Source organism: Gymnoscopelus braueri, assembly GCF_963280865.1.
Source record: "Gymnoscopelus braueri genome assembly, chromosome: 17".
NCBI lineage: Eukaryota > Metazoa > Chordata > Actinopteri > Myctophiformes > Myctophidae > Gymnoscopelus > Gymnoscopelus braueri.
The window spans coordinates 6,614,120-6,627,517 of record NC_137617.1 but is presented as its reverse complement, the minus strand read 5'-3'; the positions used below and the strand labels follow the sequence as shown (position 1 = coordinate 6,627,517).

General features: G+C 41.3%; 1 protein-coding gene across 2 annotated transcripts in view; it reads left to right on the top strand.

The window, feature by feature from the left end:
- The window catches only part of mapk8b (mitogen-activated protein kinase 8b), a 66,812-nt gene that overhangs the window by 27,571 nt on the left and 25,843 nt on the right, over window positions 1-13,398 (top strand). For both annotated transcript variants that reach the window (XM_080454310.1, XM_080454311.1), the window contains exons 5-6: window positions 3,477-3,615; window positions 7,035-7,200. In XM_080454310.1, the coding sequence (XP_080310436.1) occupies window positions 3,477-3,615; window positions 7,035-7,200 (305 nt within the window). The remainder of the gene's footprint in view (window positions 1-3,476; window positions 3,616-7,034; window positions 7,201-13,398) is intronic.

The window sequence follows — 13,398 nt, the reverse complement described above, 5'->3', positions numbered from 1 at the left end:
GCCTGGGATCGAACCCAGGACCTTGTGGCACAAAGGCAAGTTCTCTACCTACCTACTGAGCTGGACCCGGACACTATTCGCTTAGAAATATATAACCTATGTCAAAATATTCTACTTTGCAAAGACCTATATCGACTTTTATTCATAATATATCACCCTAATTTAATTTCTTTCCAAATTGCTCTCTCTTGCAATTAGCAGGGTTAACAGTTCACATAATTACAAGCAATTAAACTGTAGCCATGAAAAGCAATGTAGCAGATTTTGCAGTACTTTAATGAGTCACCTGTTCAAGACAGATATTTGTCATCAGATCTGGCTCTGTTAGACCAGTGGTTCTCAAAGTGGGGTCCACGGACCCCCTGAGGTCCTTGATGGGGTTCCAGTGGGTCCCCAGCAAAATGTGTTACTATAGAATAAAAATAAGTTGGTACATTGGCTATTTGAAAACAGCCGATCTACAAGCTCACAACCTTCTAGATGTCGTGAGCTTGTAGATCTGCTATTTTCCCAAAAAATTAATAATAATAAAGTTAACATTTGGAATATTCATGAAACATTTTAACAAGGCAAATCGTGTATGGGGGGTCCCTGGCACAAAATATCCTCAGATGAGGGTCCGCGGCCAAATACATATTAATTTGGGGGTCCTTGACATGGAAAAAGTCAGAGAACCACTGTGTGTGAAGACCTCTACTCATGCATAAGACGTGTGAGGATATTTCTCTTCTATTTTATCCCATTAAGACCGGGAACGCATCTGGGTCATATTAAGATTTCTTTGGGCTATAAAATAGCAGATCTACAAGCTCATAGCGCGGCACCGAGTGCTATGAGATCAAAGCTATGAGCTTGTAGATCTGCTAAATGACTGTAATGTAGATCTGATATTTTTTTGAAATCTTGAAAATGTGGACAAATCTTTAAATATATATATTTTTCAAAGTGAACATTTGTAACTCAAATCTTTGCTTCTGGGAATTCTACAAATGTCTTCTAAACAGCAGTTTAAAAAATTAATAATCAGTGGTCCTCAAACCTTTTTCATGTCAAGGACCACCCAAAATGACATGTATTTGGCCACGGACCCCATCTCAAAATGTGTTGTTCCAGGGACCCCCCAGAAGCAAAGATTTTAGTTACAAATGTTCGTTTTAAAACATATATTATTCAAAGATTTGCACAAATTTTCACGAGCAGATCTACAAGCTCATAGTGCGGCACTCGGTGCCGCGCTATGAGCTTGTATATCTGCTATTTTTGAATAGCAAAACAAATCTTAAAATGACACACGGATGCATTCCCGGTCCTAATGGGTTATTTGGCCACCGGGAGCTCAGCAGGAGGTCGAGGATACATCCGCTACAGCACAGCCAACCAAGTAGAACGATGCCAGCAGTGTTGGCGGCTATCAGAACTCGAGTCCGTTTTCTCTGCGATATATTCAGTGGCCCGGGGGACGCACGGCTCCTTCGTTTTATAAGAAACATCAGTAGTGACACGTCTCCAGGACGGCTCGCCATTTCCTCTGTGATGCGTTAAATTAACCCATTAAAGACCCGAGGCCGATTCTACAAAATGCCTTCTAATTCAGTGGTTCTCAAACGTTTTTGTGCCAATGACCCACAAAAGTATATTGGCCGCGGACCCCCCGTCTGAAAATGTTTTGTATCAGGGACCCCCCCCTAAAAATATTGTTATTCAAAAAGATTTGAACACTTTTCTAAACATTTTCAAAAATAGCAGATCTACAAGCTCGCAGCGCGCCACTTAGTGACACGCTGTGAGCTTGCAGATCTGCTATTTTTGGCAGCCGTTCTAAACCACTGTTCTAAATGAGTTTTTTTGAAAATCGAAAACGACGGATGCTTAAATTACTACTCAAAAAGTCGCAGGGGTCTGCATCCGAATAGCCATACCAGGGGCCAAGTGCGCCACATCAGGGGCCTCCGGTACACCATTGCTCCAATCCTTAAATCCCAACTTAAAAAAACCTACATTTCACACATATGGGACACTACAGCAGTGTTTTTCACACATATGGGACACTACAGCAGTGTTTTTCACACATATGGGACACTACAGCAGTGTTTTTCACACATATGGGACACTACAGCAGTGTTTTTCACACATATGGGACACTACAGCAGTGTTACAGCAGTGTCTAACATTTCAAATGGCCTTAACTCGGTGACCATTGCTCTGATCAGCGCAACATAGGACTGGATTTGAAGGGCTAAAAATCTAGTTTGTCGTATACCCTGTGCACCTTTTTCTTTTTGCCAAGCCTAAAAGCCAAACGGAAATGTAATTTTGATTCATACGACAGAAACGCAATTAAATCGTTAAAAGCAAATATTTGAGCGACAATTAATCGTCAAGTAAAATGTAATAATAGTGACAGCCCTATAATAGAGCGCAGGTTCAGCCGTGCCCAAATACGCACACAGGCATGGTGGTGGTGGGGAACTTGGCTGTTCACGCCAGAGAAAGTGTGTGATATTCTGGCCTGGGGGTTCTGTACAGTATTATATTATAGGAAGGTTTTATATACAGTCTAATGGGGTCCCATTGGATGTTCAGATGGCAGACAGAGAGCCGTGGCCATCACAGTGGAGCGTGTGTGTGTGTGTGTAGGCCTGTCACAATTATTATATAATCACCTGATCGCAATTATTTGAGATCATCGTAATTATCGTGCGGAATCGTCAGTTTTCCATTCATTAATCTGTTGAAAAACAGCTAAAATCTACAAGCTTGTAGATTGTCAATTTTTTTCAGTGTACGGAAAATCATTAAATGTTCTGGCCATAGTACATTATTTATTTGTATTATTGGTAGTGGTCATTGTCAGGCATTTCTTTGTTTATTTCTAAGTTATTTTTCTAATCTGCCCTGTGCAGAAAAAGGCACACGGAAGTTGTATTTTATGTCCAATGCCAAAAATGCCACAATTAAATCGTTATTTATTTACATGATAATTAATCTCAAGTCAAATTTCATGATCGTGACGTGTGTGTGTGTGTTTGTTTGAACCTCCCGGTGGTCCCTCCCTGCAGGTACCTGGTGATGGAGCTGATGAGTGTCAATTTTACAATTAGCAATTCAGGCATTTATCAGATGCTCTTATGAAAAGCGACTTAACAGCAAGCAAGGTCAAAACACACATCAAATGCAGAGAGACAGTGTAGTGCCTCAGTAAACTAGGATCACAGGTAAACCAAGGACCTAGCATCAGTCTAAACAATATCTTAATTACCTTTTTAACAGAAAAACAAGCCTAAGTAACAAAAACATGAGAACAAATGACTAACGGTATGTCTACATGGTCGTCATATCTACGTCAGTTGCTGCCATCCATCGAGCAGAAGGTTACGGGGGAGTGAAGTGCTGAAGGCTCTCCACTGTGTGGTGTGTGAGTGTGTGTTTGTCTTAACCTCCCTGTGGTCTGTCTGTGTGTGTGTGTTGAACTGCAGGTACCTGGTGATGGAGCTGATGGATGCCAACTTGTGTCAGGTGATTCAGATGGAGCTGGACCACGAGCGTCTGTCCTACCTGCTCTACCAGATGCTGTGTGGCATCAAGCACCTGCACGCCGCTGGGATCATACACAGAGTGAGTGAGAGAGACACACACACACACACTCACTCACTCACTCACTCACTCACTCACTCACTCACTCACTCACTCACACATCTCACACACATGGCATCAAACACACACAGCAACAACAACACCTCCATGCTGATGGGATCGTACACAGAGTGACACACAGGCACACACACGTTTGTATTGCAGTACTTGTGAGGACATCCAACATTTCAGACTGACAATGCATTTCAAGAATGCCATTTTCTTTTCAAAATAGCATTTTTTATTATTATTATTATTTTTTTCGATTTCTTTTGGGGCTTTTATGCCTTTTATTTTTATAGGACAGTAGTCTGACAGGAAAGGGGGAGAGAAAAATGGGGAGTGACATTCAGCAAAGGCCGTCGAACCCGCGACGCACTGTCAGGCTACATTGATCCTAGGTGCCTGGACCGCTACGCCAGCCGTCCAGGCCAAAGATTGCTATTTTTAACCATTACCTGGCCTGAAGCCAAAAAATAGCCGACCTAGAAGCTTTTTAGATATGCTTGTTAGGCCCTTGTTATGCCTGATTTATAATAAATCTGCCATAACTCTAAATACCCAATCTGGGATCCTCTAAATAACCAATCTGGAAACCTCTAAATAACCAATCTGGAAACCTCTAAATACCCAGGAGGGGCACCAACTTTTTGTGTAGGAACAGGAACTCGGATTGTCTCCTCCCCTTTCTTAGTCCACTTCCTCCCGGGTGCTTTTGTATTTATTCCTACTAACGACAACACTACGTGTTTAGGGCAGTGGTGCTGACAGAATCTGCTGTTAGCAGGATCTGTCTTGAGAGATTACTAAATACCTGAACCCTAACCTGAGTCTTATTCTAACTGTAAGCCTAACTCAACCATTAAACCATAAGACGTCCATTTCTCTTGTGAGCACCAGGACAATTGTTCTCACAATTATTTCTCAAATTCTGCCATACTTGGGGACATTTAGCCCTCACAAGTATAGTAAGTGGTGGAAGAAGTACTCAGATGTTTTACTTAAGTAAAAGTAGCAATACCACAATATAAAAATACTCTGTTACAAGTAAAAGGCCTGTGTTCAAAATGTTACTTGAGTAAAAGTACAAAAAGTATTGGCATCAAAATATACCTAAAGTACCAAAAGTAAAAGTACTAAAATGCTTGAAAATAGCAGATCTACAAGCTCACAACGCGTCGCATCGCACACACACACACACACACACACACACACACACACACACACACACACACACACACACACACACACACACACACACACACACAGAGAGAGCGGTCTTTCAGCCTCCAACGGAGCAGAGAGTGGTGTAACAGTGATCGCTCCCTTTGCTTGACCGAGCAGAACTAACGCGAGCCATAGGCGGAGGGACTGGCGAAGCCTCGCACGCAATGCAAGCCCCCCCCCCCCCCCCCCCCTCTCTCAAAGTGAATCACATACCCCCCGCCCCCCCCCCAAAGACAGCGGGCACACTCTGCGTCACTGTCCTGTCTTGTATCTCACAATGGGACTGCTTTAGCTCGTTCATAATCGTTGCTGTCGGGCAAAAAAGCCTTGTGTCTCTGTATTTCAACTGTTTTTTTTTTTGCCATACATCGTACAAGAGTGTTGCACAAACGTAGTGGAAATGGCAGATCTACAAGCTCACAAGGCGTTGTGAGCTTGTAGATGTTTTCGCTATTTTAACTTGTTTAACCCATTTAACTCATTGAGTGCCATAATTGTTAATATCTATTTCTGGCCATTACAATTTTTATTAAAATTTAAAATTTTGTAAAACAAAAGTGCTTAGGAAGCGAGATACAGCCTTTTTCAGTTATAAGTTAAACAAGGAGTGGATGGAGCTGCAAATCCTCAGATAATGATATCTTGGGTTCAGGAAGAAAATAGTTTTTTTTTTTTTAAACACGTGAAACACGTTAATGGCACGTTGCACCATAGCGCTAAAACACGTGAAACACGTTAATGGCACTCAATGAGTTAAACCGGGAACACATCTGTGTAATCACATAAACCATTATTTTATACTTTGGATATTCAAAAATAGCAGATATACAAGCTCATAGCACGGCACCGAGTGCCGTGCTATGAGCTTGTATATCTGCTATTTAAAAAAACATTTTGAGCATTTTTTTAGGGTGCCTCCCTGGTACGAAATATTTTCAGATGGGGGTCGCAGCCAAATTCATATAACTTCGGAGGTCCTCTTGACATGAAAAAGTTTTATCATCACTGATATAGTAACATACGTTTATTAGAAGACATTATGAAGAATCAGAACTTCAGGCCTTAATGGGTTAAAAGATTATAATAAAGGAATAGTTTTGGACTTACAGTACAAGGTTCCCACACGACAGCAACGATACACTGTAAACTATATACTAGAACCAATGATCTAGATGACATTCAATCTTCGTTTTAGCAACTATCAGCATTAACTAAAAAGACCAACTATACAGAGGATGACAGCCTAATGTACACATAATTATAACTGGCTGCTGCAGTAGCATTCGTTCTATACATCAAGCATAACTATCTGGGAAAAAGGTCTGTGACAGAGCATTTGAATTCAGAGCCACAAAACAATTGTTTTGTTAGAACCTAATCATTCTGAATGTCAACAAAGAGACAGTGTTTTTAGAGCTGTCCATTCCTCTCTGAAATGCATTTATTGCCAGCTTATGTGTGCAAAAGGCTCAACTATACTGGATCTCACACGCACACACACACACACACACACACACACACACACACACACAGGCTGCAATGAATGTCATTTACTTCCACATTTGAAGCTTCAGTTGAGGTCAAATGAAGATTCAAACGTGTCTTCATCTTTTATGATGCCATCCCATCATGAAAACTCTGTCTGTGTATGTATGCAGACAGAGTCTTTGGGCAGTGATGGAAAAAGTACTCGAATGTTTTAAGTAAAAGTATCGATACTGCAATGTAGAAGTACTCTGTTTAAGTAAAAGTACTGGTATCAAAATGTACTTGAAGTACCAATAGTAAAAGTACTAAAATGTTTGAAAATAGCAGCTCTACAAGCTCACAACGCGTCGCGATGTGATGCGTTGTGAGCTTGTAGATCTGCTATTTTCAAATAGCCTAGGTATAAAATAGGGCTAAAGTGGTTAATGTATGTTTTATAATGTAATGCCTGCAAATTAACTAGTAACTAAAGTTTTCAAATAATTGCAGTGGAGTAAAAGTACAATATTTGCCTCTGAGATGTAGTGGAGTAGAAGTAAAAAATATAGACAATTGGAAATACTCCAGTAAAGTAAAAGTACCTCAAAATTGTATTTAATTACAGTACTTGAGTAAATGTACTTAGTTACTTTACACCACTGTCTTTGGGTAATGTATCACATCCCCTGTTCTGTTTCGTCCTGTAGGACCTAAAGCCCAGTAACATTGTGGTGAAGTCCGACTGCACCCTGAAGATCCTGGACTTTGGCCTGGCCCGGACCGCCGCCACGGGTCTCCTGATGACGCCCTACGTGGTGACGCGCTACTACCGCGCCCCCGAGGTCATCCTGGGCATGGGCTACCAAGCCAACGGTGAGTGAGCGCCGGGAAAAAACAAAGCCCTTGATTTAACTTTTTAAGCGACTGGTCAAATCGGAGCGAGAGCGGAGCTACTTACTGTAACTACTGCTCTATAATACCGCCTAACGCTGAGCAAAGCTTGGCCTTAACGCATGCCCCGCCCACAGGGATGTTTTTTGAGAGAGCGCACACACACACACACACGCGCGCACACTTGTATTACTATACTTGTGAGTACATCAACATTTTACGACGACTTTGGAAATTGTGGGAAATTGCCGAAAAATAGAAGCTGTTCAAGCTGCTCGGTGAGCTTGTAGATCGTCTATTTTTTCTGTGTGTGACATCGGCGTATAACTAAGTACAGTATAAAATAGGGAAAACATTAACCTAAAACCTCTACTACTAACCTCTGAATGTCTAATCCTATTCTCAACTCCACAAATCATTAAACAACCAATGTCTATTTCTCAAATTAAAGGGATAGTTCACCCAAAAAAAAAACATTTTTCTATCGGTTAGTCACCCCATGGAGACTTGAATTCATGGATATTTCTTTAGTTTTTGTCGCATTCCTAAGCCAATAATTTGATGACCAGCGGACCGGTAGGCAGCGGTTCCGGTAGGAGATACAAAGGAGACTCTTTGTGTCTCCTACCGGAACCGCTGCCGGTCATCAAATTATTGGCTTAGGAATGAGACAAAAACAAAAAAATATCCATGAATTCAAGTCTCCATGGGGTGACTAATAGATAGGAAAAAAGTCATTTTGGGTGTGAGCTATCCCTTCAATATACTTGCAGTATGTACTTGAGGGGACTTTTGGTTCTCACAAGTATACTAACACACACACACACACACACACACACACACACACGCCTCTCTCTTCCTCTAAGGTCACAGCTCCGTGGGGAGGAAGTTGGCACGTTGGGCAGTGCATGGTGGGATACTTCCTGCTTTGAGGAGCCCATCCATCCACCTTCTGCAGCTGCAAGCAGCTTGTTGTTTGATGTTTTATTGAGCTACTGCACCACACAGTACACCAGTGTGAATAATAACACACTGGCTGTGTGCACGCTGACTCAGGCAGTCAGTTCACCCCCAGTGCAACGCTTAAAGGAAGGCTTCACCCATTTTTGACCCGTCTTTGTATAATTGGTCAGCGTTCCTTATGCTCGTTATAACAGTGGTTCTAAAAGTGGTGTCCAGGGACCCTCAGGGTTCCTTGAGGGGGTTCCGAAATGGTAAATTTGTAACTCTGAGAGCGTACAAATGGAACCAAATGGACCCTTACGGTTCCATGTGTACGCTCTCAGAGTTATGGGGGTCCTGCGTTATAAGATGGCACGATTTTCCGCTTACTCACTCCATGTCTCTCATTGGTTGGCTATAGACGGTTCAGAAACCTGCCTACCAGTGACGTCTTCAATGGGGAATCCAAGCTAATAGAAACTACAGCCTTTCTCTTTCTGGAAAGTTAGCATGCTGAAATAGAAGCCAAATGTTCTTGTATTAACTCTCTCAGTGCCAATGAAATAAAAAAATATGTTCATACTGTGCCAGCAACAAAAAAAAAAGTGCTTAGGAAGTGAGATACAGCCTTTTTCAGTTATAAGTTAAACAAGGAGTGGATGGAGCTGCACATCTTCAGATAATGATATCTTGAGTTCTGAACATAAAATAAATAAAAAAAACTCGGGATAACTCGTTCTGGCACTGAGGGCATTCAGAAAAAAATCGGGATAACTCGTGGCTTGGCACTGAGAGAGTTAATGAAAACAAAAAAATTGAAATCTTCTTTGAAATGACCAAACCTGCCTACTAGGGGTGTGCCGATAACACTAATTTCACGATACATAATATTGGGCTCACAATATCGATACGATATTTTTTATCTTTATTATTATTATATATTTTTAATGATCAACTATGGCTTTCATGCTATAGATTAGATGTAGGCCTATTTGACAGTGCAGAAACATAATTGCCTTGATGCATGTAACATTAATGAGCGTCAACGAGCATCAGCTGGACCCAGACACACACTCCTGCCCTCTGCAGTGTTAAGGATTACTGTGATTATGGTAAGCTCACATTTCATATCACACACACCATACAGTAAGAAAAAAATGATACAGTATGACGTCACAACGATACCTATCGTCACGTTTTAATATCACGATATATCGCGGGACGATATATCGGCACACCCCTACTGCCTACTAATGATGTCACTGGTAGGCAGGTTTCTGAATTGTCAACTGCCCTCCTCTGAGACACAGAGTGAATAGAAAGAAATGAAGCCATCTCATAATGAGGATTAACAAGGACTAAGTATATGAAGAGAGGTTGAAAATGGGTGAAATAGTCCTTTAACGCCACACACACAAAGACACAAAGAGGCAGCCGTAGCTTAGTGGGCAGAGCGGCCGTCTGGTTATCGGAAAGGTCACCGGTTCGCCTCCCAGCTTCCAGTATACGTTTCAAAGGGTCCCTGAGCAAGACGCAAACAGCTCCCCTCTGAGTGCTCATCATGACCGTCTGAGCAGCCATCAGCTTGGGAGAAGCTGGAACTGAAATTCCCCACCTGTATGTGGAAGGGATTGTATATTACAAAACACTGGAATAACATCACCAGAGTTATTAGTATTCTAAGTTCCTTCAGTCTTCCAGCATGGAGGTGTGTCCCTCAAAAGCATTGGTTTTGTGTTAGATGTAGGGAGGTGTAACAGAGGTTCAGTTAGACAGGTTGATTGTCAGGATCGTGCATCCAAACACGGAGTCATTACAGCGTTGGAGATGACTGCCAAAATAAAGGAAACACTGGCGTTAAAGCATCCTTAAACTCTGGTAGAGGTTTGGGTTGCATTGGCATGCTATAACTAAAAATGTTGGCGAGATATCTTCAATAGTTGCTCTGTAGATTAAACATGTACTGTATAATCCAAAATATTCTCCCCCATTGACATAAATTCACGGTTGTTGAAACGGGTGTTGAAGTCACGCTTTTGGCACACAAGCAACCACAAACAAAAGCGGATTCCAACTATCCAAAATTCCCAAACCTGGCTCTGTGCTTTTTTGAAAAGAATTTTTTTTTTAATTGGGATTAATATCTGGTATGTACAATTTACTTCCTCAACAATAATCACCCTGTTTGTTATTGTGCGTGTAAGAAACAATGATACTGGTACTGTACCATGACCATTCGTTGTAAATAGTTAGGGTTAGAATACAGTTTGATGAGTTTCCTTTCATTTTGGCAGTTAGCTGTGTATAAAGACCATGAGGTTTTTATGATTAGCACACACTGATAGCAACAGGTGTTCTAAACGAGGACTGCAGCAGAAGAATAGAGATGTTTTAAGGCAATGGAGAGAGATGATTCAAATCTCCTTCATGACCTGAACAGACCTCTGTATTGGCTTGTTCTGAATGAGCAGCGCATAGTACTCTTACACCGTAAAATCTGAGCGTTAATGCAACTCAGAGAGAGTACAGATGGAACCAAATGGACCCTTAAGTTGAATTTATCACTCAGGGATTTTACTGTGTAGACTAGAGAGTCTCAGATATATTTGCTCCCTCCCTGCCCAGCTTCGATCCAACTCGCCTTTAAAAAAAACTAATGACAAAAAAAACACTGACCTTAATCTTTCCTGCTGACTTGTTGCTTCTTTCTTTTGCTTACTCTCTTCTCCTCCTCACTCCTCCATTACTCCCACCCTCCCCCTCCCCTCCCCCCTCTATGCTGCGCGTATTTAGTGGATATTTGGGCTGTGGGCTGCATTATGGCCGAAATGGTTCGCCACAAAATCCTTTTTCCTGGAAGGGATTGTATCCTTGGTGCTGCTTGCTGCAGCGGAGTGTGTGCCGTTTTCTTCTTCTGAAACGTTTTTTTTTTAAATAACGGTAAACGCAACGAAAAATAGACCTGGTTTCCTTTTTTCTTTTTTTTCTTAACGTTCTAATTCATTATTAATTATTGTATTTCTTTGTCATCAAATCATGTGCATAAAGCATGCTATAAAAAATCTATTTCAAGGCATGCCTGACACCTCACATGTGCAAGCACCCGCCTTCTGTCAGCGCGCGCACACACACACACACACACACACACACACACACACACACACACACACACACACACACACACAGTCACACAGAGACTGCCTCACCCCCACCTTCCACCTAAGCATGGTGACAAGTCACGCAGAAAAGCCACCTGAAATAGAATTCACAGTAGCTTTCTCTTTCATCCCAGTGAGGTGCAGGAGACAGACACCCTCATTAGTTCTCCCGGCTTTCCACGGAAGCGTTGTGTAGGTGGCATGCATGCATGGCCCACAGCCGTGGAACAAGGGGGATCGTTTGGCTCTGGGAATGCTCGTGTCGTGTATTTTTGTGAAGGCGTAGTATGAAAATCTCATACATTAATTACTGCCTGCAGTTTTCAGGTTAACCACCTAGGAGGTTAAAACATCCGCACTGGTTTTAAAGCTCCCAATTAAACAATTGTATTAACGACGCAACGTTTCGATCTAAGGTCTTCATCAGGCAAATGTCTGATGAAGACCTATTTGGTCGAAACCGTGCACCATTAACACATTGGGTGCCAAAACCGTATATATACGGTTTTGCGCATACTAACGTTGAGTGCCAAAACCGTATATATACGGTTTTTGAAAAAAAAAAAAAAAAAATTACTTTTTTTTTTTTTTTTTAATTTTTTTAAATTTTTTTTTTTTTTTTCCTTCACAGCAACAGGAAATATCACTCCTACAAGATTTAGACTCCAATCCACCTCCTGGTTAACTTATGACTTCAAAAACCTGTATCTCGGCTCCTGTGCACTTTTTTTTTTTACAATGTTAATTTAACTATTTTCAACTGGCTGCAACTATGGAATGGATTTCCGAATGTTTTAAATTTTTTCCCCATCGATTGTACGAGACCTGTATGTGTGTAATGAGGGGATCACCGTGAGGACGGTGATCACTGAAAATATTTTGTGACTACTTGAAAAAGGTTCAAAATGTTTAAAAAGTCCTGGCACTCAAAGTATAATATTATAATAAACCTCTGGCACCCAATGTGTTAATACAATGGTTTGGAGCTTTAAAACCAGTGTGCGGATGTTTTAACCTCCTTGCCTTTTGATTCTTTATATCCTACACCTGGCCTAAATACAGGTACTAGATGTGCACACATTCTCCCCTTTGAAACCACTTAACCCCCTAGCGTCCCTTTTCCGGGGCAGATTTTCAGCGAAAATAACCAATCAGTATTGTGTGAAAATGTGTCAAAATGGCAGATCTATGTACAAGCTCACAATGCTACCCATTGTGTGCTTGTAGGTCTGCTGTTTTTGGAAATAAATGGAAATTATTTGCCAGTAATGGGCACGCCAGCGTTGTGGTAAATCGATACATTTTGGGTTTCTACAGCAGGAACAGCAATTCAGCGCAGCGCGTCTCAGCTGATGGGATATTGACTTACTGTGAAGTCATTACCCAGTAAATTAAGTTAGACAATTAATATTTACATTATCTTTCACCCTGTCAGAGCCTCTCTGATGACCCTGTCGTGGGGTCCCAAACCCTCTGTTTGAGAAACGGTGGTTTATACATTTTTCAATATCCATGACTAGCAGTGAGATACGTGAGGGTGTTAAATGCATTTAATCTACGAGCTCAAAGCTCATTGCGTTTTGAGCTCGTAGATCGGTGAATTTTTGCTACTTTTGTGTGACACTGTAGTATGTACTAGGGAATTAATTTACAAACATTAATTAACGAAAATAATACGATGGAGATACAAGGTTTCTGCCCGACAACGACAATATGCATTATATAGGCGCAGTAGTTTTATTTATATAGCACATTTCAACAACGAGGCAATTGTGTGTGCTTTACACAGAACATCAAGCAAAGGAAGCACAATTATACAATGACATTAGAATGCATAAAACAAAAGAAGTAAAACATAACAGATACCGTTACAGTGCAGAAGAGAGAGAAAAAAGAAAAGCAACTCAAAGGCAGCAGCAAACAGAAAGGTCTTTAGTTGTGTTTTAAAATCTCTTCCTTTGCAGTTTTTAACTTATACCGTATTTTCCGCACTATAAGGCGCACCGTCAGTGCGCCTTATAGTGCGGATGCGCCTTATAATCCGATGCGCCTTATATATGTATCAATATTGGTTCCCTTG